The sequence below is a fragment of the Phaseolus vulgaris genome, chromosome 6 (genome assembly GCF_000499845.2).
Source record: "Phaseolus vulgaris cultivar G19833 chromosome 6, P. vulgaris v2.0, whole genome shotgun sequence".
NCBI classification, from domain to species: domain Eukaryota; kingdom Viridiplantae; phylum Streptophyta; class Magnoliopsida; order Fabales; family Fabaceae; genus Phaseolus; species Phaseolus vulgaris.
Window position 1 is genome coordinate 15601932 of NC_023754.2, and position 26895 is coordinate 15628826.

The 26895-nt window shown below is 32.8% G+C and overlaps 5 protein-coding genes and 2 long non-coding RNA genes across 8 annotated transcripts; 5 read left to right on the top strand and 2 right to left on the bottom strand.

Moving 5' to 3' along the window:
- Nucleotides 1-1077: 1077 nt before the first annotated feature.
- On the top strand, nucleotides 1078-4803 carry LOC137831293 (beta-1,2-xylosyltransferase). The gene is made up of 3 exons (XM_068638911.1): nucleotides 1078-1949; nucleotides 2700-2849; nucleotides 3584-4803. The coding sequence occupies exons 1-3, from the start codon at nucleotides 1302-1304 to the stop codon at nucleotides 4304-4306; spliced, it is 1521 nt and encodes a 506-aa protein (XP_068495012.1). The 5' UTR covers nucleotides 1078-1301; the 3' UTR covers nucleotides 4307-4803.
- Nucleotides 4804-6837: 2034 nt separating this feature from the next.
- LOC137831294 (uncharacterized) lies at nucleotides 6838-8165 on the top strand. The gene is made up of 2 exons (XR_011084396.1): nucleotides 6838-6962; nucleotides 7520-8165. It is a non-coding gene; the product is annotated as an uncharacterized lncRNA (long non-coding RNA).
- Nucleotides 8166-9207: 1042 nt separating this feature from the next.
- On the top strand, nucleotides 9208-13926 carry LOC137831295 (uncharacterized). Of its 2 annotated transcripts, none has more exons than XM_068638913.1 (6): nucleotides 9208-9664; nucleotides 10445-10933; nucleotides 12164-12313; nucleotides 12414-12545; nucleotides 12652-13088; nucleotides 13176-13926. In XM_068638913.1, exons 1-6 carry the CDS (start codon nucleotides 9625-9627, stop codon nucleotides 13779-13781), a joined length of 1854 nt encoding a protein of 617 aa, XP_068495014.1. In that variant the 5' UTR covers nucleotides 9208-9624; the 3' UTR covers nucleotides 13782-13926. The 2 variants fall into 2 exon arrangements, with proteins under 2 accessions (XP_068495014.1, XP_068495015.1); XM_068638914.1 differs by having other exon boundaries at nucleotides 9448-9664; nucleotides 10414-10933.
- LOC137831297 (uncharacterized) lies at nucleotides 10234-13677 on the bottom strand. Its single transcript, XR_011084397.1, has 5 exons — nucleotides 13543-13677; nucleotides 13237-13371; nucleotides 11399-13054; nucleotides 11049-11310; nucleotides 10234-10918 (listed from the first exon to the last, which is right to left on the bottom strand). It is a non-coding gene; the product is annotated as an uncharacterized lncRNA (long non-coding RNA).
- Nucleotides 13927-14437: 511 nt separating the features above from the next.
- LOC137831296 (small ribosomal subunit protein eS8) lies at nucleotides 14438-16916 on the bottom strand. Its single transcript, XM_068638915.1, has 5 exons — nucleotides 16778-16916; nucleotides 16635-16707; nucleotides 16071-16404; nucleotides 15288-15457; nucleotides 14438-14812 (listed from the first exon to the last, which is right to left on the bottom strand). Exons 1-5 carry the CDS (start codon nucleotides 16779-16781, stop codon nucleotides 14737-14739), a joined length of 657 nt encoding a protein of 218 aa, XP_068495016.1. The 5' UTR covers nucleotides 16782-16916; the 3' UTR covers nucleotides 14438-14736.
- Nucleotides 16917-18264: 1348 nt separating this feature from the next.
- Nucleotides 18265-21027, top strand: LOC137831298 (probable cytokinin riboside 5'-monophosphate phosphoribohydrolase LOGL3). The gene is made up of 4 exons (XM_068638916.1): nucleotides 18265-18683; nucleotides 19737-19865; nucleotides 20043-20227; nucleotides 20312-21027. The coding sequence occupies exons 1-4, from the start codon at nucleotides 18477-18479 to the stop codon at nucleotides 20706-20708; spliced, it is 918 nt and encodes a 305-aa protein (XP_068495017.1). The 5' UTR covers nucleotides 18265-18476; the 3' UTR covers nucleotides 20709-21027.
- A 2129-nt stretch (nucleotides 21028-23156) lies between these two features.
- On the top strand, nucleotides 23157-26317 carry LOC137833068 (disease resistance protein RPM1-like). Its single transcript, XM_068641450.1, has 2 exons — nucleotides 23157-25957; nucleotides 26036-26317. Exons 1-2 carry the CDS (start codon nucleotides 23199-23201, stop codon nucleotides 26046-26048), a joined length of 2772 nt encoding a protein of 923 aa, XP_068497551.1. The 5' UTR covers nucleotides 23157-23198; the 3' UTR covers nucleotides 26049-26317.
- Nucleotides 26318-26895: the final 578 nt, after the last annotated feature.

Sequence of the window (26895 nt, forward strand, 5' to 3'; positions counted from 1 at the left end):
GCACGCGTATGAGATGAAAATTGTTCTTGAAGACATTTCAAGATTTGTGCGGAAGTATCCAAACCCATAAATTTTGTAAGCATTTGTGTAGTCATTGAAGCAAGAAGTTAGCCTATGATAAGTTGATCTTGTTGTTGATATTGAAGAAAAGCATATGACGATTGATAAGGGGAAGAAGAAGAAGGAGATGAAGGAGACGAATTCAAGAAACTTCAAGAGTTTAAGGTCCTGTATAGTAGTGGCAAGAACCTGATGACGTTAGAGAACGAAATTATCTTCATCAAGTTTAAGGCTTATGGAAGTGGTCAATTGCTAAACAGAGGTCATTGTGGAAGAAGAGGAAAGAAAAATAGTAGAGAAAGAAGAAGAGGTTGGGGACGAAGACATGAGTCAAAAAAGTTGACTCATGATACCATGTTAATAGGAGAGAGAATGAGTGGAAGACATAGAGAGAGAAAAGAGTAAAACTCATATATTGACAATGAATTAAACTGATACAAAAACGTGAAAATATGAAGGCAAAGATAAATCGAAAATATTAACTAAAGTATAAATAATAATCAACTTAAATAATATGTTTAACGTTATTTTCTGCTTGATATTTAACATTACATATTTAACATTACTTTATGCTAGAGAGTTGAGAGTGCTTTGCAATACATGTTGAAATTTATTCACATTTACAAGTACAAAGGTATTCAATATTAGAAAATAAAATTAATTATTATTTATTAAAAGTGAAATTTAAATTTTTAATCTATTAAACATTTGGAAAGATTCAACTTAAAAATATGAGATTCCAAGATTACATCCCACTAGTGATTCTTTAAACCAAAACAAAAGTAATTAATGTTAAAAACAGATAATTTAATTAATTAATATTATATTAAAAGGGAAATTTGAATATTCAAATACTAAACATCTGAAAAGATTTAACTGAAAAATAGAAATTTCATAAGTTGCATCCCACTAATTTTATAACAATCTGCAATTGAGGAACTATTCCCAAAATTCTTAAAAATATTTTAAAAATGAACATAAAATACCTATTTATGATTTAGAAATAGTAAAAAACACATTTTAGGCTTGACTTTTATCCTTAGATAGTATTGTTTCTTGTTGTTGGAAGAAAAAGTTGGGAAAGAAAGAAGAGGGTCCAAGTTCCGTCACGATTTGCCATGGCACCATCCCATTGGTCTGTTTTAGTTTTTGATAAATTCACACACAACAGAACACTGTTGCCGCGGAGAGAGAAAGAAGAGAGATAATAGAGAGAAGAAGAAGAAGAAGAAGAAGAAGCCATGAACAGAAGAACAACTTTGCTTGTTCAAACACTCGTGTTCCTCTTCATCCTCAACTCTTTGTCTCTCTTCCTCTACTTCACCCACTACAACTCACCAAAACCCTCTTCTTCATCGTCATCATCTTCTTCTCCTTTGAATGTTAACAACTATCTCACACCCATTTCCAACCAAACGCACTTTTCAAAGCCATGGCCTATTCTCCCCTCTTACCTACCCTGGCCGCAGAGCGCCACCACCGCGCCTCTCCGCTCCTGCGAGGCCTACTTCGGGAACGGCTTCACGTACCGCCGTGACCTCCTCCGCCCCCGAAACGGCGCCGGGTGGTTCCGGTGTTGGCACAGCGATACTATCCGAAGCTCCGTGTGCGAGGGGGGCAGATTGCGCATGGTGCCGGAGAGGATCGCCATGTCGGTGGGAGGGGAGAGTCTAACGGCAGTGATTGGGCGGAGGGAGGAGGAGGAGTTGCCGGCGTTTCAAGACGGTGCTTTTGAGCTTGATGGGGGTGAATTCGTTGACCGGGAGTTTCTGGCTGACCGTGAATTTTTGGATCGGTTTGTACCGAGGGGAGAGATCACGAGGCACACCATGAGGGACTTGATCGGCAAGATTAAGATCGTGGGAGGGAAGGATTTTGAATGTGATGAGGTGAGGGGAGTGGAAAATTCGGGTCTTCTGTGCTTTTGTTCATGTGGGTGTTTGTTGTTTAGTGGTTGAGTTGTTGTAGGCAAGGTTTTAGTTTGTTGTGGCTTTGTTACTTGATTTTGTGAGAAATTGTGGATAAATGTAACCGATTTTGCCAAAACCTTTATATTGTGAAAGTTGCAGATAAATGTAACTGATTTGGCCATAATTGTAGACCCAGACACCTCATAAAACCTTGGTGTTGCGATTTTGAACTGATCTTTAAAACCTTAGTTGTAGGGTTGTGAGTGGTGCTTGGATTGAGCGGGGACAATTGTGGATTTCCTTGTGTTTGGTGATTCTGAATTGAAATTTGTTATGGTGATTGGTTATTAATTTATTATATCTTGTCTGAGTCTGAAAGACTCATTTAATTGAGTCCACTTTTAGGGGTGAACTAAGGGTGTTTTGTTTTGCTTTTTTCTGATCAAATGGGGGGTTTTAATGTGCAATAGTTGTGTAAGATCTTTTATTCTGATCAAGTTTAGGTGCTTTGATTACCTTAGAGATACAAGTATTCCTTTCCTTCTGTAGTGAATGTGCATGAGATATTCAATTGATGAAGCTTATCATTCCCTGTATACTTACTCTATTTGTTTGAGCTTTTAATTTTTCACAATTAATAACCTTGACAGTTTTCTGTTGCCTTATTGTTATCTTTCTTTGAACAATTTTATTTTCCCTCGAGTTTGACGACAATGTTTGTTCTTGCAGTGGATTGAGGAACCAACACTTCTTGTGACACGTTTTGAGTATGCTAATCTTTTTCATACTGTTACAGACTGGTACAGTGCTTATGTTTCTTCTAGAGTCACTGGTCTGCCCAATCTACCACATTTGATCTTTGTTGATGGCCACTGTATGGTATGCACTATCAGTTTTCTCAATTTGTTTTCATTTACTTTCAACATTCTAATGGTGTTGCTTTTCATCCTACGAAAGCACAAAAAGCAAACAACATGTAGTATCTTTGATGCTGTTGACTAAGCACCCAAAAAGTTGGAGGTTAAATCTAGGATTTTGAAATACAAATAAATGTCAAGAAATTAAGACGTTATTAACTATGTAGGTAATTGTTGTAACCCAATTTGAAATTAACAAGTAATTGTTGATATTGATAACTTGGGATGTTCTTCAATAATGTGGACGCTTTTTGCTTCCTTCCATATAAGGAATTGATTGGACCAAGCTGGTTTCCATGTCTAAATAAAAAGAATCAATAGTGGTACTATGCCTTTGGATTTCTTGAACTTTTTGGTAGGAAGCTTTAGATTAATTAAATATCAACTATAATCTTAAAATTGACGATGTTAATGTTACATTGACCTAGTTTTTTTTTAAATTATTTTTAGCATCTTCTTTTATTTTTTGTATTTCCAAAGCATGTTCAATTGTTTTGGTATTTTGTATTAGTAAAGAGTGTTTAGATTTTGGTACATACATGGTTTACCAATCCAAAATATAATCTTCTAAACTTTCAAGTTTCAACCAGCCTTAACAATATGACTAGTTTAGTTTTTTGTTGGACACCATTTTTTTGAGTTTGCAAGATAATTAAATTTGCAAGTTGATTTACAAGTTTCCTCCTAAACGTTCAGTCTCCTCTTGAAGAGACATGGAAGGCCTTATTCTCAAGCCTCAGATATGCCAAAAACTTCAGTGGTTCCGTTTGTTTTCGTCATGCTATTCTCTCACCTTTGGGATATGAGACATCATTGTTTAAAGGACTAACAGAAGATATAGATTGTCATGGAGTTCCTGCACAAGAACTGTGGCAAAACCCTGATGACCACAAAACTGCACGCCTTTCTGAGTTTGGAGAAATGATCAGAGCAGCATTTGGGCTACCCTTAAACATACGCCGTAGTGGAAAACCACTCTTGGCACACAATGTCCTCTTTGTTCGCCGAGAAGATTATTTAGCTCATCCACGCCACGGTGGTAAAGTTGAATCGCGACTAAGTAACGAGCAAGAAGTCTTTGAGTCCTTGAAGAGCTGGGTATCTAGTTATAAAGGGTGTAAAATTAACCTTGTCAACGGATTGTTTGCGCACATGTCAATGAAGGATCAGGTTCGAGCCATTCAAGATGCATCAGTCATCATTGGCGCTCATGGTGCTGGTCTTACTCATATAGTATCTGCATTGTCTAAAACTGTGATTCTGGAGATCATTAGCAGCCAATTCAGACGCCCTCATTTTGAATATATTGCACGGTGGAAAGGGTTGGAGTATCATGCTATCAACCTTTCCGGATCACATGCTGATCCTGGAACTGTGATCAAAGAGCTGACTGACATAATGAAAAGCCTTGGATGTTGACTGTTTTGGGGGTTGGAAGTGTTGAAGATATCTGTGCTTAGAGTAAATGGAAGGTGATCTTTAGTTTCCAAGGATTCACATCTCATATTTGGCTTGCAATGTTTCAGCTTTAATTGCATCCAGTTTGGTTGCTGCTAAGTGATACAAAGTTGTTCATATCTTGTTGCAACAGAAGTAGCATAACTCTTCTAAAATGAATTTGGCTTGACAATTCTACATTACCCTTGAAGGTTGCAAGTTCCATGAGAAAAAGGTTCATTTGTTTTGGTTTATATAGAATGGTGGATACTTAGTACTTGCAGAATATGGCATTTTGCAGTGGATTTTGTTTCCTTCACCTGCTTCTTGTCCCACGAGTTGTATACAGAAGAGGATTTTGTTGTACAATAGATTTATCCCTTACCTCTTTTTTTTTTTCTGATTAATTTTGATACAGATATAATGTTACTTCATTTTGAGGTTACCATACAAATTGCATTAAATTTTTTACTGACAAATATTTCTTGGAAGACAATTTTCCTTTTTAGATTTCTTATTATATTAGGGTTTTGTTGATGCATGTCATGAGAGTATTCTGAGAATTTATGTTAAACTGTCTTAACTACATGATCTTTTGGATTATTCAAATAATAAATGCTTCGTGTGTGTTTGTTTTATGAACTATGATTTTTTTTTATTACTTAATAATTGATATACTTTATTGTTTTATTATTTATGTGACTGCATGCAAGTATTTTATTTGTTTAAATATGACTTAATTTAATGTATGAGTTTATAAACTATTATTTATTATTTTATTTATACTGTTATATTAAAGGGCATATACTTTTGAATAACTGTTTTTTCTTTGTATAGACTATTACCTTTTACCAAATAGGAATAAATTTATTATTTGATAAAAAATAAAATTGACAACTTTAATGAAGTACAAATGGGTAATTTTTATAAAAATATAATTTAGTAAATCCAGAATTTCTCTATTCAAAGTATGTACATAATCTCTCAATTCAAAGAGAGCACAACAAATATAATATTTTTACATGTTAGTTTTTTTTTATTAAACTTAATAAAAAAATAGTATGTTGCAATAAAAATTTAATCATAATAAATTATCGTTAAATAAAAGTAATTAATATTCTATGTTATAAGGACGTAATTAACTCCTGTATTTTAAGTAATTTAAATAAAAAATAAATTTATTTATGCAAATATTTTTTATTGGTTTTATTTTATTCTTGATAATGTAATATATATATATATATATATATATATATATATATATATATATATGTGTGTGTGTGTGTGTGTGAATTTGAAGTGTGTTTACTTGATAAAGAGCTTATAAGTTTTTATTGAAGTATAAAATTATGTCCGACTTAGATACTTTATTGTAAAATAAACTTTTACATAAATTATTTTAAGATTATCATGAAAGTTATATTAATCTTTAAAAAAGTTATATCACGGTCCAGTTCTTTAACTTTTTTTTATCAAATAATAATTTTTTAAATAGTAATACTTTTCATTTTGTGTTACAACTTTTCAGAATAATCATAAAATAAAAATAATTATAAACTTGATTTTAATAAAAAAAATATATTTTTCATAATTATTCACTAAAAAAAATAATTAAATATTAATCAAATTTCGAAAAAATAATAATTAATCACTATATTAATTGAATTAAATAATAATTTAGAGACTAAAAAATTATTCATATTTAATGTGATTTTTATTATTAGTAAAAAATTATAAAATGATTTTTAAATTTATATTTAAATTATCTATCTAAGTTTTAATGATTAATATTTTAGATTCTAAATTAGTATCTAAAATATTAATATAAACTAATTTAGTATATAAAGTTTTAAGTAAAAAAAAAATTGATTGTTAATCGTATTTAAAAAATATTTTATAAATTTTAATTAATAATAAAAACTATTTTAAATACTAATAAATACTAATAGTTCTTTATTTTATAAAATAGTCTCTAATTTAATTAAATAATAATTAATTATTTTAGTTTTTAAAATTAGTTTCTATTAAAAAAAATCTTAGAAAGAGTGAATTTTCTAATTGTAGACAAAATGAACTTCTCTTTTGTCTGTTTTTCAAAATCTGAGAGTATTAAATTATTTTATTTCCTAGTCACAACATTTTTAATGTTAAATGAATTGATCTTATATAAAAAATATATTTGCATATAAACCTTGATCTACATGTTTACACTGTTCTATTATACTATGACTAACATTGATTTGAATATTCATAGTTGTATTTGCTTTACCATAATGTTTTTTAACATTAGTAGATCAACCAATCAACGTATTTAGATAGAATACAACCATACACTTTATATTTCCTTAAAGTTTTAATATGAAATTTAAATAAATTAAGAGACTAAATCATACTTTAAATAAGTACGGATTAAACTTTAAAAAAAAAACTGGCATTTAATATTTAATACACTGTAATTTACTTCATCATTTGAATTTTTTAAATAAAAGTGAAGCTTGAAGCACTATAGTGTCTATATGGTTTTATTATCAAATAAGAGAGAAAAAAAATGGTCACTTTCAGAGTTTTTCAGTGATAGAAGTGCTTATATATTAGCAACAACCACAACCCGAAACTTTATTCAGCAGCATTTACGCTGGTACCCAATTAATCAGTTTTCCAATTGCATCTTTAAATTCTTCATATTTTTCCAACGTCACAATGCCCAAAATCAAATTTATGTTTCAATTGATAAACCTGAAAATCTGATTTTAAAGTCGTGAAGCCAATTTCCAATTCGCTTATGATTCGGTAAAATCACGTTGCTTCTGCTCTAATTCTTTGTTTGATGCACTCCGCATGTTTGATAAAATGCCTGGTTGTGTCTATTTTCATTTTGTTAAATTGCGACCAATATTTTTCTTTCTGCAATTCTTAAAACTCAAAAAATAAAAGTAGTATATTATACAAGGATAGTGAATTTGCACCTATACTGTGCCAGTTACAATCTTTGATTCTGTGTTAACTATTATGCAGTAATGAAAGGTGCATTTTTTGTTATCAAAGATGTGGTGATACAAATTGTTTTGTTTGTGGCTTCACATGGATATAAACTCTGAAATGGTTAATTCATGAGTAGCTCTAAGAGTTGGATCCTTAAAGTTTATTGTGAGATATTGATGTTTGTTGACTTAAATAGCTGATGACATGTGATAGGTGGTTGAGAAAATGGTGCTGTGTTTTCCCTCAACACCCAAGAAACTGGCCATGACCATAGCATGCTTCCTCTCTGGTGCTGCCATTTTTGCTGTTGGGGTGCACTTCTCTTATACCAATGTTGCACCCCAACAAGCTCGAACCAAAGCTCGCAGTGAATTAGTCATGAACACGTTGAAAAAAAAGTATGGTTATACTTCCCCGTATGAGAAATTGGCTCGCAAAGATTCTCATGATGAGAGAACACAGGTATCCTCTACGAGAGACCAGTATGCTCAGGCTCGCCAAGAGTTGGTCAAAGAGACAATTAGTAACCTTGGGTTTAAAAAATAGCAGAAGTTAGGTTCTGAAAGCTTTGGTTTTCATACTTGCTCCTTTGGTCCTTTATGTGATTCCCAAATCAATGAAGAATAAATATTGTTGCTAATGCAATCAGCAGGCACATCTTCAATATTTATAGCAGTACATGAGTTTCTATTTTGTTTATAGTTGCACTTTGGTATGAAGTTTCTAATTTCTGCTATCAAGATTGTTAATTTTTCTGTGATTCTTGTCAAATTCTGAGCAGATATTTAAAGGGGATCAAGATAATGCAGAGTGTCTTTTAAATTGACGAGTTTCTGCAATGTTTATAAATATTTGTTTTGTTTTGTTTTTCTTCAAATCCTTTAGTGCAAACATATCATAAACTGGTTCAAAATGGCTTCTCCGATGTATGAGATCCACTACTTTTTATCTTTTGGTCATCTTCTCCATGAAGGATTTAACTGGTATCTTCTCTGTGAAGGCTTCCTGTCTATCATCTAAGAAAAACATAAAGTCTATATATGCTATTAAAGTGAAATTAGGCTAGTAAATTAATTTTAAAACAAGGGCTTTTTCCAGTGTCTTCAAATAGTAAAAGCCAATTTTGCAGCTTATGTAGAAAAGGAACAAAAGCAAATCTTGTAGCACAATTTAAATTATTCATTATAAATTCAAAGTATAATTTATATATTTAAAGATATTGACTTATTATGAATTATACTTAAAATATAATTTATACATTAAAAAAATATGTACTTATCGTAAATTTAATTATATAAATATTTATTCTATACTTTGAATAAATACTCATTTTAAAGAACCAAAACCAAAGCTTAAGGCTTTTTTTAATATATTGTTTTTTAATTATTTATCTAAATAATGCATCTCCTATTTTATTTATTTATCCAATTTTTTTAAAATTTTATTTATTTATATTTTATTTTTTTTGATTTTTTTTAATTTATGTTGGTTTTAATTAAAATTTTAATGTATATATTTAATATTTTTAATTAATTTAAATATTTAACTTATTTTCAATAAATACAAATATTTTAACATTTCTAATTAAATTTTCAAAGAGATGTATAGGTAAATAAAAACAAATTTAAAAGAAATCAGTTAGTGAATAAAGATTTCTCATGTATAAAAATTTAAATTTTTTAGGTAAGATATGATTTCTCACCTTAAAAGTAATTAGTATATTTGGTAAATAAAATTGGAGATGAGTTATAAAAATACAAAAACAGCATACTAAAAAATTTCAAAATTCACATATTTGGCAAACATCCTAAAACGATATTAAGAAGACATGTGTAACTTTTACTCCTTTATTGGCAAAGCATCTTGTCCAAAGTACATATCACAGAAAATTTGAGGTGGTGGAAGTGAGAATCATCAACCAGTACTCTACTTTTTCATGATTTTAAAAAAGCTTACACAAACAAATATTTTAATACTGCACAGTGAATAATGCAAACATAAAGAAATGTAAAAACAAGAATTCATTGTGTGAAATGACAGAACCTCTACTTGAAGTGTTCCTTGTGCCCTTTCATTCTAAATGTAAAGAATAGGATTTGCAAACTGTTGCAGTTGTAGCTGAGTTAGAAAGTGATTCTAACTTTGCGTTGTCTTCAGGGGAAGCATCTCCAACTCATATATCTGAAAGGGCAGAAAGAACCTGCTTGTGTATGGTTCCATTACCCTTCTGCAGCATCTAGTAGTAAACCCTTGAATCAGGTTTCAGCTTGCCAAACCACTACAAAGTTTTGCAGTTCAAAAGGCATTGAAGTCCACTCATGTCTTTCGAAGATGTTAAGGCTGCTGCTAGTGAGTTCGGTATGTGATTTGCTATATACATATGTTTTACACTTTTCATGTATCTAGATTTTGATACCAGTAAAAAAAATTTCTTCAGTGTGTGCTCCTATAGTTTCACAATCAATATGTTGATGAATTGAACTTTAGCATTATAGATAGGAAACATTTTCTTTTTATGAGAAGATTAAAGGGACCAAAAGTCAGGCCGAAAGAGATATGATGAGAATCAAAACCAAAATTTATGAAAATTGGAATGACTAAAATCTACTTTGAACCAAAATGAAAAATACTACTTTAGATCAAATAAATGCAAAAAACTGAAGTTTAGAGAGAAAAATATAATCCTCCCTTTTTTTTCAATTTGATGTCTAGTCTCCCTTTGTTGAAAAGCTCAACTCTTCTACTTGTGAACTATGATGTACCCAGATGTTCTTCATAAGCATACTTTTCAGACGATAATATTCATAGTTTATACATTCACAGTGAGAACAGACATAAAAACATGCTCATTAAGTGCTGTTTTTTAAAAAAAAAAATTGTGGCCTTTTAGCCATTATATTTAGCAATACATGCCTAAAACATATACATCTATTTGATTGGTTAAAATTTATTAAAAACTACAAAATTATGAGTTCAATGACTAAGGAGTGAGAGCTAGACAACTTTGTGATTTCCGACAAATTTCAATCAATAGGAAAGACTATATTAGAAAGAGAGCATTCAGAGAGTATATTGTTAGCATTTTTGGTGTTTTCATGCTTCCATAGGAACTGATGTTGTTGCATTTATGGTCCAAAGCTAAGGGATTTAATCACAGTTACTACCACCCGTTGCACATAGCAATACTAAAAGGAGATTGGCAATCTACAAAGGCTTTTCTTGACAATGATCCAAGTGCATGGACTGCTAAGATCACCATACTTGGCAGGACTGCGCTGCATGTAGCAGCTGTAGGAGGGCAGTGGCCAATTGTTGAGAAGTTGGTGCAACATGTTCCTGCACAAGTACTTGAAGAGCTGGACTTGATGGGTTGTACTTGCCTGCACTATGTTGCAATGGGGGAAAGCAGAAGTGCTGCCGAGGCATTGGTGGCTAAAAATCCCTCTCTGACACAACTCACTGACTTTAAAGGATTCACACCACTTATCTACAGTATTACCTCTGCTAGATGCAAAGAAATGGTGTGGTACTTTGTTTTGAATACTACAGACGAGAGACCTGGCAGTCCTTTCACTGGTCCTTCTGCTGGTCAACTTATTGCTTTGCTTACAGCTGCAGGATTTCATGGTAAACAATTTTTTTTTTCTCAGCAGAGAGAGATAATATACAGTAGTAGGTACCTAAATGTTGGGAAAATCAGAATTAATTCTCCCTCATGTTCCTTTTTTTCTGTTTTACATACCTAAATTATCACACAAAGTAAATGACGTGGACTTTGATTTCTGCTTCCACCCCTTCAACTTTCAACTGCATCAATGTTCTATTATGTCCACCATCTGTAACTGGAGCTTGTCACTGGGCATATGAATATGAGCAAGATGCCGTATACCCTCTCACCCACATCCATCTAAAGAAAGTAGTGTCCTTCATGATTGGGATATGATGAAAACTTTCATCAGAGAACACACATTCGTTTCGAATCTCTTTTCCTTCCTTTGAGTTTCCTATAACCAAAAATTACACAAAGTGTTTAAAAGCATTTTGTGGCATCGGTCACGTTGTACCAACCCACCACAAGCATTGACTCCATACCTTAAGACTTTTCTCACATGCAAACAAAATGTGAACTAAAGCTTCTTGGTCCAAAGAAGGGACACTCCACTTTGGATAAATTTTCTGCTGTAGCCAATCTATTGTTGAGTACTTTCTAGAGAAAACATTTTTCTTTGGGTGGAATTTTAAGTCACCATATTTTTACTCTGTCTTTATCAACCTGAACACCATACCTAAGCAAATCTAGCGCTTCTGAAGTTGCTTTGACTGAGAATCTGTCATCATGGAAATGTCAATTTTCATTTTGTTCTCTATTTTTTAAATTTTGTAAGGAAAATTGTGAAAACGACATTAAAATAAAGTTGTGACAAAATGGTAATATCAACAGACTTCTATTTTCACCATTCCTTTTACAAAATTTTGATATCAGGAAACAAAAGAAATGAAGTGTCATTTTTATAATTATTTGTGAAAACAAAACATTTTCCTAGACTCGAGAGATCCTTAAATTTTCTTGAAATTTTCAAGACATGTAGAATTTACTTGAACTAATGAAGTATAGTGCCATTCTTCTACTCTTAAATTTGCCTATTAGTAGTTTCAGGCTTTCAGCACAATATTTTTATATATGTAATGCACCATAAAAAGCCAGAGATTACCAAATTATTAAAACATCCATACACACTCTACTTCATGCTTTAGAATAATTATCAATTATGCTACTTTAATAACCAAGCATATAAAACATACTATTATCCTTGTTGTTTATATTTATAGCTATTATTTTGGGTCTCCCATTTACAGATGTCACTATATATCTTCTCCAGCGCTACCCAAATTTGGCTACTCTATCAGACTCAAAGGGAAGCATTATACTTAATGTTTTGTCAAAATTGCCCTCGGACTTTCAAAGTGGAAATAAGCTTGGGTTTTGGAAAAGATGCATTTATCACTGTAAGGACCCTATTTTGATATTATTCTCTTTTCTTACCAAGCTTCATTGCAATACACTTCTGCCTAAATGACATTAAACTTTCCTCTTCAACTATATTAGGTGTGCCAGATGAACTTGATTTTTTACCACCAAGTCATTTGAGAGGAAATTTGAAAAATTCTTTGGGGAATTCAAGCCATCATCACCAATCTTATTTTGGAAGTACAATGTGGAATGGCATTCAGAATATTGGTATGTTGTACTTGTCCTGAAGAGCGTTTCCATATATCCTTAAACTATTGTATTCTCCTTTTAATTTTTATACTTTAATTAAAACAAATAAAAACTTCATGTGCAGTTCCTGGTATAAAGTTAGTCAGAGAGGCTAAGTTGAGACACGTATCTGCTGCGAGATTGGTGGAACTCGTTTGCACACAGGTTTCAAATTTGAATGATGCTGAATTCTGGCAGTCTTTTGTGAATGCAGACATTGTTTTCAATGCCTCATCATCAGGCATAGTTGAAATTTTAAGGATCTGTTTCCAGTTTTTTCCTGATTTGGTTTGGACTCACATGCCAAATGAAGGATATGTAGCTCAAACTGCCATCAAGTATAGGCAAGAGAAGGTTTTTAGTCTTCTATGCAAGATGCCTATAGTTTGCAAGTTTTTAGTCCTGGCATTAGATGAATCACAAAACTCCACATCACATCTAGCAGCAAGGTTTGCTTCTCCTCAACAGGCATCAATTTCTGGTGCAGCCTTTCAAATGCAAAAAGAGTTGCAGTGGTTTAAGGTTTGTTTTATCTCATAACTCCCTTATTAGAAATTTTTGAAGATCAATTATGCTAAAATATTGATAACACTTTATAATGTCCAACAGGAAGTAGAGAAATGGGATCACCCTCTTCATAAAGAAGTTAAAAACAAAGATGGTAAAACACCTTGGCAATTGTTCAGGGAAGAGCATAAGCCCTTGCTTGAAGAAGCAAAGACTTGGATGAAAGATACATCAAACTCTTGTATGTTGGTGGCAACTCTTATTGCTACAGTTGTCTTTGCTGCTTCCATAACAGTACCTGGTGGAAACAACCAAGAGAAAGGATTTCCATTATTCTTGTCAGATAGCACATTCATGGTGTTCATTGTGTCAGATACATTAGCTTTGTTTTCCTCCATGGTTTCCCTTTTGATGTTTTTATCAATTCTAACTGCACATTATGCAGAAGAAGATTTTCTCAAGAGATTACCTGAGAGAATAATATTGGGTCTGGCTTCTTTGTTCTTTTCCATTGTAACTACAATGATAGCATTTGGTGCAGGTCTGGATTTGTTGCTAAGGGAGAGACTGAAATGGGTGTCAATCCCAATTGCTCTTCTGGCATGTGTTCCAGTTGCCCTATTTGCAAGGCTTCAACTTCCCTTGTTCATACAAATGATCATATCAACTTATGGTTCTTGTATATATCATCATCAAAGTCTTTGGTAAGGACTCTTGTGTTGTTCCAGCATATGAAAAATAGGCTGAAGAATGGAAATGTAAAACCATGAGGTTTTAGTTTTGGAATTTGTTATTATTGAGTGTAGTCCGAAGTTGGTTTCACAAACTATAATGAAAATAGAATTTGACCAAACTGCTTTCGGAAATACTTCCCAGTCTTCTAAACACTTGTCACTAATAATCTCTCAAAATTTAATAAATTAGTCCTTATACATGAACGTGGCGATCTCTTATTATTCGTTAATGCACTACTATGAAACAATTTTCTAAAGCTAATAAATTTTAGTCACAAATATTTGGAATGTTACATGATATTGATTAGCTATGTTGGCTGTATTAGTATTTTATTTGTTAAGAATATTGAAGTTGGTTTACATATTGTTATTCGATCAAAATGACTACAATATTTTTTATGCAATTCAAACTATTTCGAGTTGTATGCCATTCTGTATAAATACACGTCACTTGTATCTTTATTAAAATTTCTGATTAAATATCCAATTTATTAGTTTTTCCAAATTTGTTTTAGAAGTAAAGCGAGAGTGTTTTTTGGTCCTTTTGATACTTTAGTTTATGCTAGAGTTTTTTTATATTTGTTCTTTAACAAGCTATAACATGAACAAGAACATAACTGGGTTTCCAAATTGTTTAAAAAATACTACTAATTGGTAACGGATTTGCTTATACCACACTATTTGAAAAACCAGCACATCATGTTCAGGAAAATACAAGGTGAGAGAGTCATGTACTATAAATCTGTAACGGTGGAGATAATCGATTTAAACTCACTCTAAATAAAGAAATAGAAGTTATTGGCCATGTTTACACCATAAACCGTTCCCTCCTCAAGAAAGTCGACTTCCTAGCAGAACGTATAATCTGACTGGATAGTTAAGACCATCAAGAAAATCTGATAAAAAGAGTTAGGAAGATAGACAATATCTTAAGCAGCACCCTTGCCCTTCTTCTTCTGAAGCTTCTTCATGTAAAATTCCAGCTCTTTGCCCTCTAATATATATCTGCCAATAATTTAGAAGACATTAAGCACCAACAGCCAGAACCATTAAATTAAAAATGAAAGAATATTGTTCACTTGGCAAAACTTTCAAGCATCTGATATAACTTAATATATTTTTGACGCTAGCATACCAGACATGCTGCTTCAGATTACATGATAAAATTGCTAATAAGGTATGCTACTGATTTACATCAATGTCTTGCAATTTCATTTTAGCAGAGGTAACCAAACCATTTCAAGATCTCCTCAACACAACATGAGATCAACTTGTTAACACTTGACAGACTAAATCCCTTATTTTCCGCCACTATCAACATATTTTAAATGCTAGGTCATCATATATATGCTCTTGCAAGTCACAAATGGGATGATTGTTCTAGCTATGAAAAGCAATTTTAAAAAATACTCTCACTGGGAAGCAGGAAAACAAACACTATTTACATCTCCGTTATCTAATTGAGTACAAAGTAACATACCCATCAGAACGGCCACATTGGCCAGGTCGGGATGAGATACAAGCCAAAAGGCGACCACCTCCAAATTGTTCTTCAATGTGAGAATCAAGCACCCGGCTCTGTTTTCGCTTTTCCAATTTTCTTAGGACATGGTTACTCTTCTTCACCTCCTCGGTTGCAGCTTCACCATCCTGTCCAAACAAATATACTGAATGAGTGAATGAAGCAAATAAACAATAAGCAAGCAAAATATACAACATTTATTTAAAGAAAAACAAAATTGCAGTTTGTAAAAAATGATAACCTGTTCCCAAGTTTAAAAAATAAACTATTTCATGTAGCAATAGCAACACAGTTCCAGAACTTGTTTTAGATCCTTTTTGTTCTACATTGATACTTCATAACCTTGGATAGTTCAAACAATAATTATAAAATAAGTTTAATTATATATATTATCAGTGAAAGGTCTTTACATAGGTATCCAACAAAAATTTACCATTTCAAAGGGTTACGACATCTTATATTAATGAAATAGAGAGAATATGTGATAAAATTATCAAATCTCATTGAATATCTATGTAAAAAAGTTCCAAAGGGACAATGCATAAAAATTAAATTCTTAAAAAATAACAAGAATTACTGGATGAGACAATAAAGAAAAAGATGCAAGCTTCCAAGTTCCAACAACCAACATTGACACAGGGCTAAGGACACTAAATATCATACCACAATTCAGCTAGGAAAATAACTAAAAGTGAAACTATATGTAAACACGTATTAGCAAGAAATTAAACTAACATGTACCTCTCCTTCCTTCTTGGCAGAAGCTACAATCTTCTTCTTGCGACCAATGTCAACGCCATAATGCTGAAGATACCACTGCTTGAAGGGCGCAGCGTCGACTTGAACAATGGCGCTCTTGACCAATGTCTGAGTCCGAACAAGCTCATTGTTGGATGCATTGTACACCACATCAAGAATCCTTGTTTTGCGAGTCACAGCCTCACTCCCCCAAGAATAGTTCCCAGTATCAAGCCTCAAAGCACGCCACTTTACATTCCCACCACGAACCCTAATCCTCCTAATTGTCTTGTTGCTTGACAGCTTTGTGTTTGCTGGCTGCCTCCCAAGCTCATACCTGCAATCAAACACACCCCATTAAACACAAAATCATCACTAAAAAAAACATGACATCGATAAACTTCTTTGTTAAAATTAGGGTTTCACTCTGATAAACCTTGAATTACTGACTGTTTCACTCTAATTCTGATTAGATCCAAATAAATGTCAAAACACATAACATTGATTATAAAAAAAATTTATTCAACTAATGTTGAAATATAATTAGTTAGAGTTAGAAGAACTTACTTTCTCTTCTTCCTCCAAGCTTTCTTCTTGCCACCAGTAGCGCGCCTCTTGTGCATGGAATCACGAGAGATACCTACGCGAACTCACATGAATCAACACATTAAGTTACAAGAGAGAGAGAGAAAGAAAAAAATAAAACGTACCCATTTTGGCAGAGTAGAACGGTGGTACTGCTGCGAGCTCTGGCTAGTAACTTCGCCCGTTCAGCGAAGAAGAAGAAGAAGAAGAAGAAGAAAAGTTGAAGGATGTTAGGTTAAGAACCCATTGGGCCACATTGAGCGTTTACAACATGCATACAAAGAATTACTAATTGCACCACCGTATTTTTTAAACATATAAAAAAAGTTTCTAGATCAAATTATTTTTTGAAACAAATTTTTTAGAGCACATAAAAAAAACTTTCTAGTTTTCACCAAACCCAATGTGTTATTCTCTCTCTCTGTCTTCCTCTCATTGAGTGCAGTAAAGAATGATGGTGTCTGTGGTATTTTAGATTTTTGCTGTTAGTATTGAGGTGCAATTAGTAATTATGATAGTGGAGGAAGTAAATGGCCAACCTAGTGTAAATTAAAGCCTACTCTGTAATGGGTTTTATCTTCTTTCTGCACCACTCGATTTTATTGAATACTGCCCATACATTTTGAAAAGGTTGGCCATATTATGCAAAAGTATTTGTAGAACCTATCAAGAAAAGCTTTCAATTCCAAAACTAAACAAATTTTAAGAAGAGATTATTTAAATAATCTTATCTGAATGCAAAGAATATTTTTAATAATAATTAGAAAATAGTTATAAATAAATAAATAAATAATAGTGGAACCATTCCTAGAAACCTTTACAAGTTGCCAAACACCACTTTGAACCTTGATTGAATCACTTCTCCATGCATTAGTAGTATAAATATGGGGATAAATAGTCTCCTTGGGGAAGCTCTCTTTGATGAGAAAAAAACATCAAAAAATAGTATTATTACCACTTTAACAAGTAAATGGTAAAAAAAGAATAACATTTCATTATCCAATAATCTTCAAATTATTAACAAGCTACTCATTATATAGAAAAATTGAATTATAATTAACAAATAATATTTATCATACAAAAAGTTGAAGTAATGAAAACAAAAAACACACTACAAATTATACTTTCATTTATTTATGAAGTTATAAATAATTACTTTATTTTTCAGTAAACCCTTTTTTAATTGATATTAATGAAAATTGTCTTTATATCAACGTGTCAATTAGAGTGTTAGTTCAGTTAATTTAATAGAGATTTTTTTGTTTTATATTGACAGAGTTTTTTTTATTGACAGGAACAAAATTATTTTCAATTAATATAAATCAATATTGCTGGGTGGATGTTGATAAAAGTTTTTCTTAGTTAAAGTTATTAAATTTATTTATTCACGAATGCAAATCCATTCAACTTATTAAGATTATTTGGAACAATCTTCATGAAGAAGTTATTAACACTTTGATATATTTAAATGAATTTTTTAAATTATTTTTATTTTTCTCAAATTTAACGTTTGTAAATTAATTTTCTTTTGTGGAATTTGAGGAATTAAAATAATTTTTATTTTGAGAAAACAAAATCAGATTTACACTGAAAGCATAATTAAATATTTTTTAAAACACTCATGAGAATGGGTGAGGGTAATGTGATAATTTTATACAGCATTGTAGATGTAAGAGGGTGAGAAGAAGAGCACCTTGTTCATTCCTGATTCCTGATTCCTTTTTCTGCAATGACCTTATATTGTTTATGTTCCTAGAAAACTCAGACCTTGAATTTTGGGTGCTTACAAGGCTTCAAAAGTTGAAGCCTTTAGGAATCTGAGGGATGGGTTTCTCAGTGGCAGCTTCGTTGGGTACTCATATTGCACTGAGAAACACTCACGAAGCAAGAATCAAGTGCCACTTTTTGTACAAAAGACAAGAGAGCAATATAATTGGTTTCAAGTTCTCAAAGCCCAAGGCCCTTCAAAGAAAGATTTCTCTAAGCAAGCAAGAGTTCAGTGACTTGGATGAGAGGAAGAGCCCAGATGAGGTAGCATTTACCATCTTGTCAAAGTTAGTGCCTTTTGCTTATTTGTTTATTTCTTGCTGCATAAATTTGATGGGAATTGGTGAAAGTTGAAACCCTTTTGTGATATGAAAGTTTCTGTTTAGTTGGGTTGCTTGGAAGAGTAGGGGTTAAATCCATGTAAGCAGTGGGGGTGACAACTGATGGCTGTGTGATGTTTTAGTTCAGAGGGTGTAACCAGTGGTAAGATGTGTTCAATTGAATCTGTTTTTGGGAATGTGTTGTTGATAATTGATAGAAGAATTGCCTGCGCTACAATGATGGGAAGATAGGAATATTTATTCTGTCGAGTTTTCAATTTGCTGATAGGAATATTTTAATCTATGAAAAACTAAGTTCTAATTGAATTTTACATTCCTATCTGGAAAAGTAACTTATAACATGATCTGTATCTAGAAGGTTTTGTGTTTTCTAGTCATGAAATTCATATTTTAGTAGGGCTGAAGTAGTTGTTGGCTTCTGACATGTCTACTAACCGCCTTACTATTTTGCTGCCTCAGAGAGTATTGGTTCTTAAATTCGTTTTCAATTTTTATATTTTTTCTTGCACTTGGTGGATGGTGCTATTGATTATATAATGAATATCATGGATATGCCTCATTTAAAGGAGAGAGCTTAAGAAATGTAAGATGCAATATATGATGCAAAGTGTTGCATGACCTACGGTAAATTCTATCTGGTCTTGACTTGGGGCAATATATTTTTGGCTTAATCAAGCAGGTGTCACTCTAAGTATATTTGGACTTAATATCTCAATCTCTGGTGCCTATAACTAGTGCAAACTCTTGGTGTTTGATGCAGCTCTATGAAGCACTACAGAAATAATAGTGTTTAATGGCAGGGACCAATCGTAATTGTTACATATTTGAGTTCACTGGAAAAACACTTTACACCGAGTTTTGCTATGCTGTTAATTCATTCCCTCTTGTTTAACTTCATATAAAGATTTTTTCGTAATTCCAGTGATAATCCAGGAAACTGATTCCTCACTCCTTTTCTGTTTTCTTAATATTACAGGTTAGAGAAGAGATTAAAAAATGTTATGAACTCATAAACAGATTAGGGAGAGGAGCTGTGTATCTGGGTTCTTCAAGGATGGGACCCAGTCATTCACATTATGTGCAGACACAAGAGCTGGCTAAAGAGGCAAGTAAATTCTTACAATAGCTTCCTGCCTCTTTTTTCAGCTTAGATGTTTGTGGGTATTGTATAAGATCTCATTCAGTTGTTATCTATTCACATGGATTCTGGCATTAACAGCAGTGATAGTGGCAAAGGGTGTTACAAGTTGTGATTATTTTTTTCATATATCCTGCTGCGCAGATAGCAAATCTTTTGGACTGCACTTCTTGGTCAGGGGCTGGACCAGGGCTAATGGACGCTGTTACTCAAGGTGCCATGCTAGCAGGAAAACCAGTCGGTGGATTCAAGATAGGAAAAGAAGCTGGTGAATGGACAGCATCTAACTTTCATCCATACTTACCATCAGAAAATTACCTCACCTGCAGGTAATCTTCAACTGTTGATCAATAACATGTTCTATTGACATATATGTAATTGGCTGCATGAATTGTTTTAACGTTTTTGCTCAGGTTTTTCTCTGCAAGGAAGCATGGGCTGGTGGATGCTGTAGTGAGGAACAACTCATTTGATAAGACTGCCGTGGTTGCCCTTCCTGGTGGGATTGGTACTTTAGATGAGGTGTTTGAGATGATGGCATTGATTCAGCTGGAACGGATTGGATCAAAGTTTCCTGTTCCCTTGCTCTTGATGAACTATGATTCATTTTATTCAAAGCTGCTTGATTTCTTAAATGACTGTGAGGGTTGGGGAACTGTCTCTAAAGGAGAGGTTGCATCATTGTGGAAGGTTTGTAACAGCAACTCAGAAGCTTTGGCGTACCTAGAAGAATTCTATGGCATTTCTTCTATTGACAAAAGTAAGAGTGTAACTAAATTTTGTAGCACGTATGAATCACCCTCCTCGTGAGATTTTTTACTTTCCTTTTCTTCCTGAACTATTGCAATATTACCAGGTTTTTGTTGACATTTGACATGTGCACTAGCAAGTTCTGATTGTACATGAAAGGTATCCTATGATTCACCCATAACACATTTGTGAGTTGGATAAAGTATGAAAAGGAAAGTATAACACTGTGAACAGAAGCTTTCTTGGATTATGGGTTATGCATGTATCAGAATAGTTAGTGGGGTAGGTAAGTTGATCGGGTAGTTTCTTGATGGTTAGTTATTAATAATTTCTCTATAAATAAAACACCATTGGATCTCATTCATCCTCTTTTAGTCAATCAGTGTGTTTTTTTTCTAAGATTGCAATTCTCTCAAACTATTTGACACTAGCCTATGATTCTATCCCTCTATCTGTATTTTTTATATTGGAAAATCATCAATAATTCTTTCATAACCAAGATATTTTAAGAAATTGTTTTCAATATAAATTAGAGTTAAGCAATTTAATCTATTTTGTGAGATAACAGATTGCAAATAAGATTTTAGCAGTTTTTATTTCGAAAAAACATCTTCCAAGAGATGTAATAGTAATTTAAGTTATACATGCATTAGAGAAACAATAGAATGTTTTCAGAAAAATCAATAGGGGTTTCAATTTATTAATATATGATTGGTTTTGCCATAAGTATCCAGTAAATTTTTAATTTCCAATTTAATATCCATTTTATTTGTATGTTTTCTCAGTAACAATAGCATTTACAAAACCATATTCTCAATATTTCTCTAAGTACTTAATTAAACCTTTTACAAGTTTTATAGCCACATCAACACATATATATTTTGTTTGCGAACTTTTATTAATTCCATTTATAATAGTCAATAGTTCATACCAAATAATCATTCCTACTAAGTTCCAATTCCATACATGCTAAAGATTTAATTTCGCTCTTAAACCTGAATCATTATCTTGTTCAACTAATTGAAGTGAAGCTTCTCTTATATCTCTAGTCTGTTTTAATTGCAATTACAACATTTATAAGACTTCCCAACATGTTTGTGTCCAGAGTTAATAATTAAACTTTCAACGCTTAATTTTACAGCTTTTAACATAAGAATTATTATCAGTTTCATTATGAAAATAATCTTGAATCTCATTATTTTTAAGTAAAATATCCTACTCTTCGTATATATCTCGTTCTTGTTCTTCATTCTCTAGAATTTCAGCTTTAGAGCATAAATTTTCTAGATTTTCATCCTTCTGAATAGAAATTCTAAGGACAACCTTTTGAGATTCAATTTTAAATTGGTTTCTTTTTTTTCTCACTTTGAATGACCAGAAAGTTGTTTTTCAGATAACATTTTCAACAGTAACAAAAACACAAAATTATAATCTATAAATCAAACAGAAAGAGCTCTAATAAATAAATAGCAATGAGAATCATGAGATGGAACAAGATTAAGTGACTGTTGATTTTATATCTTCAACTCGTCTCAATTTCTTTTCTTCTTCTCAAAACTCATCCAAAAGTAATCAAGAGAATAAACTAGAAATAGAAAGAAAGATTGACATGACTATTTCACAGGAGAATGATTTCAAACACAATGTCTAATATAAAGATACAAGATGAAGATGAATTACATGCAAGAAAAGTCCAAGTGAAGTTTTAGAGTTCAATTCTTGAAATTCAGTACCTGGTTAACAAATTATTCAGTTTCTTTTCTATTCCCTTAAACATTGCAGATGCAAAGTTCAGATGCACATTGGTAAGAAATAAAGTTTTTAACTGAAGTTTTAAGCTAAAACTACATAGCCAATGCAACATTCAAACGCTAGTATTTCATAAATGGCATGCCATTAAATTCCCAAGCAGGGTTACGACTTTTGTTGCCAAAAATAATACTGACAAGACAAGCATCTAGCTCGTTCTCCATAAACAATATAATTAACATTATTGTTTAATTAAAGACAAAAAGTAATATGAATCACTATATTCACCTCATAATTTGTTTTCATACTTTCATGACACATTATCTGAAACTGAATATAAACAGATCAAAACTTAACCACAATCTGTTTTCTTTATCAGATGCTATGACTTTTTGTGAGATGAGATGAAATTTAACTTTCTTATAGGTGCAGCAAGCTTAAAAATTATAGGTGACAACTAATTAACATTAACAAAATGCAAATTCAATGCTGGCATGGCATGCTCCCACATATCTGCAGAAAGTCAAACTAGCATGCATGTGTTTTTGGACCAATGGATGATATTTAATAATGTGTAAACAATCCAAAAAGTATTTTTGATGATGGGCATGATCCTTTTAAGCAACAACATGAGAAGTCAAATCCAATAAATTAGTTATGAATCCAACTTGCTGAATAAATGAAAGAATTGAGAAGCGAAACTCAAAGTCCTCCTCTTACTACTGCCTATATATAATCTTGAACTACATAAAGTTCTGCACTCACCACAAATCAAAAGAAAACAAAGCTAGCTAGACTGAAATGGCAGAAACTGCAGTGTCCTTCGCTAATCAGCATGTGCTTCCAAAATTGTTTGAAGCTATGAAAATGCTGAGAGATCTCCCAAAAGAAGTTGCAGACCTTACTGATGAACTTGATGCCTTTCAAGATTTCATCAAAGATGCAGATAAACTGGCTGAAGATGAAGAAGATACCAGTAGGCGGGAGAGAATCAAAAGAAGGGTGATGCAACTGAGAGAAGCAACTTTTCTCATGGAAGATGTCATCGATGAATATGTGATCTGTGAGGAAAAGCAACCTGAAGATGATCCTCGATGTGCAGCTTTACTCTGTGAGGGTGTTGGGTACATCAAAACTCTCATACTTCGCCTTCAAATAGCGTATAAGATTCAGGATGTTAAATCACTTGCTCATGCTGAAAGAGATGGTTTTCAAAACAAATTTCCTTTAGAACGAAAACCAAACCGTTCAAGAGGAAATCAAAATATCACCTGGCACCAACTTCGAATGGATCCTCTCTCTGTCAAGGAAGATGATGTTGTGGGCCTTGATGGCCCTAGGCATATATTGAAAAATTGGTTGACAAATGGACGAGAAGAACGCACTGTAGTCTCTGTTGTAGGAATTCCAGGGGTGGGAAAAACCACTCTAGCAAAGCAAGCTTTTGACAAGGTCCATAACGACTTTGAGTGTCATGCATTGATCACAGTGTCTCAATCCTATAAAGTAGAAATCTTGCTACAGGATATGTTGAAGGAGCTTTGCGGTGAGAAAAAGGAGGTTCTTCCTCAAAATTTTGCTGCAATGGATCGAAGGTCGTTGATAAAAGAAGTTCGGAAGCACTTGCAGAATAGGAGGTATGTTGTCTTGTTCGACGACGTGTGGAATAAAAAATTTTGGGATGACATTGAATCTGCTATGATTGATGATAAGAATAAAAGCAGAATATTAATCACAACCAGGTACGAAAATGTTGCTTACTTTTGTAAGAAATCTTCTTTTATTGAAGTGCATAAGCTTGAAGAACCTTTAAGTGAAGAAGAATCTTTGAGATTGCTATGTAAGAAGGCATTTTATGGTTCTAACGGAGGTTGTCCAGAAGAACTTAAAGATATATCTCTTGAAATTGTTAGAAAGTGTAAAGGTTTACCTCTAGCAATTGTGGCCATCGGTGGTCTATTATCTCAAAAAGTTCAAACTGCAGCTAAATGGGCAAAATTTAGTAAAAATCTAAGTTTAAAGTTGGAAAGTAACTCTGAGTTAAGTAGTATAACAAAAATTTTAAGTTTAAGTTACAATGACTTGCCCTACAATCTCAGATTATGCTTACTGTATTTTGGAATGTATCCAGAAGACTATGAAGTTAAATCTGGTAAATTGATTCGGCAGTGGATTGCTGAAGGGTTTATCAAACAGGAAAGAGGAAAAACTTTGGAAGAAGTTGCACAAAAACATTTAAAGGAGTTGATTACTAGAAGTTTGGTGCAAGTATCTTCATTTTCCATAGATGGAAAAGCTAGAGGGTGTCGTGTTCATGACTCAATACATGAAATGATCAGTGGAAAAATGAAGGATACAGGGTTTTGTCAGTATATGGGTGAGAATAATATGTCAATGTCTGGTGGAATCATTAGACGCTTAACAATAGAAACCGATTGTGATGATTTAATTGTTGAAGGATCACACATTCGGTCAATTCTATTTTTCTCATATGTAGAATGTTTTGAAAGTTGCGTTGGTGGAATACTTGCAAAATACATGCCATTGAAGGTACTTGATTTTGAAGAAGTTATGATAGATGATGTTCCTGAAATTTTGGGGAATCTAATCCACTTGAAATATCTGAGCTTCAGGAATTCATGGATAAAAAGTCTTCCAAAATCCATTGGTAAGCTCCAAAACTTGGAGACCTTGGATGTACGAGAAACAGAAGTGTATGACATGCCAGAGGAGATTTGCAATCTCAGAAAGCTACGTCATCTTATGGCTGACGAAATATCTTCCACTTCAGTGAAGGATACTATTGGAAGCATGGCATCCTTACAAAAGATACTGTTTCTGGAAATTGATGACGATGGAGTGGTGATTAGAGAGCTAGGAAAGCTAAAACAATTAAGGGATATGAGGATTACTAATTTTAAGGGAGAACACAGTGATACTCTATGTTCCTCAGTCAATGAGATGCAGTTCTTGAAGACACTGCATATATATGTAGAAGATGATGATGAAGTTATTGATTTGCACTTTAAGTCATCTCTGAATGCACTTAGGAAGCTTTACCTATGTGGAACGTTAAAAGTGTTACCAAATTGGATTCCACAACTTCAAAATCTTGTGAAACTGTCTTTGGTGTACTCTCATTTAACTAATGATCCATTGGAATCAATAAAGGATATGCCAAATTTGTTGTTCCTCTCTATCAAATCCCATGCTTATGAAGGTGAAGCCTTGCATTTTCAAAAGGGAGGGTTTCAGACACTAAAGGAACTACGGCTCAAATGTTTGCAAAACTTGACTTCCATATGTTTTGATAGAGGAGCATTGCATTCTTTGGAAAAACTTCGTTTAAAGGAAATCCCCAAACTCAAGAGGGTACCCTCTGGCATTCAACACTTAGAGAAACTTGAAGTTCTCACTGTCTGGAAGATGCCAACTGAATTTGAACAAAGCATTGTTCCCAATGGAGGAAGAGAACATTGGATGATCCAACATGTGCCGCATGTTATTCTCCAGAATATTACTATTTCGCCAGAGTGTGCCACAGAGCATTTTGCCAATGTGTAAGTTTAGAAGTTAAAATTACAGTATTCAATTATTCTAAACATACTAAACTAACAACTTCCTTTTGATTTTTGAAGGGTCAGGGAGTGACTATTGGAGGACAAGGTACCAATTCATCATCAACTTCACTTAATTCCTACAGCTTAGGCGGGTGATGCTATGGAAAATCTACTAGGTTTGCTACTGTTTGAACCTGTGTGAAGTTTGAAGAACTGGGATTTTAGTCCTTCACCACAAAATTCTAGGGCTTAAGCATTTGGTCTTAATTAGTTTTTTTGTTTTGATTTTCCAAAAAGGGTTAACCCTATATATTTCAAAAAAGAGTTAATCACTATAAATTTCAACGAGTCATAACCTTGTATATGTATGTTTCCATTTTGTTTTTGTTGTGCTTGATGTGGTTCGTGCGTGAATCCATGGGTGCAAGTGATGATTTAGGAACAGTCCAATAGCCAAATAGATACAAAACGAGTAATAATGGCAGTTGCTGAATCACCCAACAACTGAAGTGATAAGTGAAATGGGAAAAACATAAAGAATTGGTTTATAATAATATGGTCACTTTACCTCTTCAATGGTTACTATTGACCAAAAAACATGTCCCCACTCTAACAAACACCTCCCCACTATCAGACAAGATACCAAAATGAACTATTGGATACCATGTCAAATTTTCAGGTTTTAAACTCAACATATATAAATTGCGTCCTGAGAAATAAGGCGAACAATGTGGGACTTCTTAAGAAAAAATATATCTTCCATGTGGATTAGCCTTTTCTTTGCTACTGATTTCACTCCAATTGGTAGTTAAATTTTATTCAACACTATGTTTTCTCATTACTTTAAATTGAATATTCATGCCACAAACAAGATATTCTCATTTTAATAGTGAAAATAAACAAAAATATGAATTTAGTAAAATATTCAATAGATTTTT

Coding starts and splice junctions, on each gene's coding strand:
- LOC137831293 (XM_068638911.1), top strand. CDS start 1,302: ATGAACAGAAGAACAACTTTGCTTGTTCAAACACTCGTGTTCCTCTTC. Junction 1,950..2,699: donor AGGATTTTGAATGTGATGAG/GTGAGGGGAGTG, acceptor TTGTTCTTGCAG/TGGATTGAGGAACCAACACT. Junction 2,850..3,583: donor TTGTTGATGGCCACTGTATG/GTATGCACTATC, acceptor CTAAACGTTCAG/TCTCCTCTTGAAGAGACATG.
- LOC137831295 (XM_068638914.1), top strand. CDS start 9,638: ATGTTAAGGCTGCTGCTAGTGAGTTCG. Junction 12,314..12,413: donor GAAAAGATGCATTTATCACT/GTAAGGACCCTA, acceptor CAACTATATTAG/GTGTGCCAGATGAACTTGAT. Junction 13,089..13,175: donor AAGAGTTGCAGTGGTTTAAG/GTTTGTTTTATC, acceptor AATGTCCAACAG/GAAGTAGAGAAATGGGATCA.
- LOC137831296 (XM_068638915.1), bottom strand. Junction 16,405..16,634: donor GCTTGGAGGAAGAAGAGAAA/GTAAGTTCTTCT, acceptor GTTTGATTGCAG/GTATGAGCTTGGGAGGCAGC. Junction 15,458..16,070: donor CTGCCAAGAAGGAAGGAGAG/GTACATGTTAGT, acceptor TTGTTTGGACAG/GATGGTGAAGCTGCAACCGA.
- LOC137831298 (XM_068638916.1), top strand. CDS start 18,477: ATGGGTTTCTCAGTGGCAGCTTCGTTGGGTACTCATATTGCACTGAGA. Junction 18,684..19,736: donor AGAGGAAGAGCCCAGATGAG/GTAGCATTTACC, acceptor TTAATATTACAG/GTTAGAGAAGAGATTAAAAA. Junction 20,228..20,311: donor GAAAATTACCTCACCTGCAG/GTAATCTTCAAC, acceptor GTTTTTGCTCAG/GTTTTTCTCTGCAAGGAAGC.
- LOC137833068 (XM_068641450.1), top strand. CDS start 23,199: ATGGCAGAAACTGCAGTGTCCTTCGCTAATCAGCATGTGCTTCCAAAA.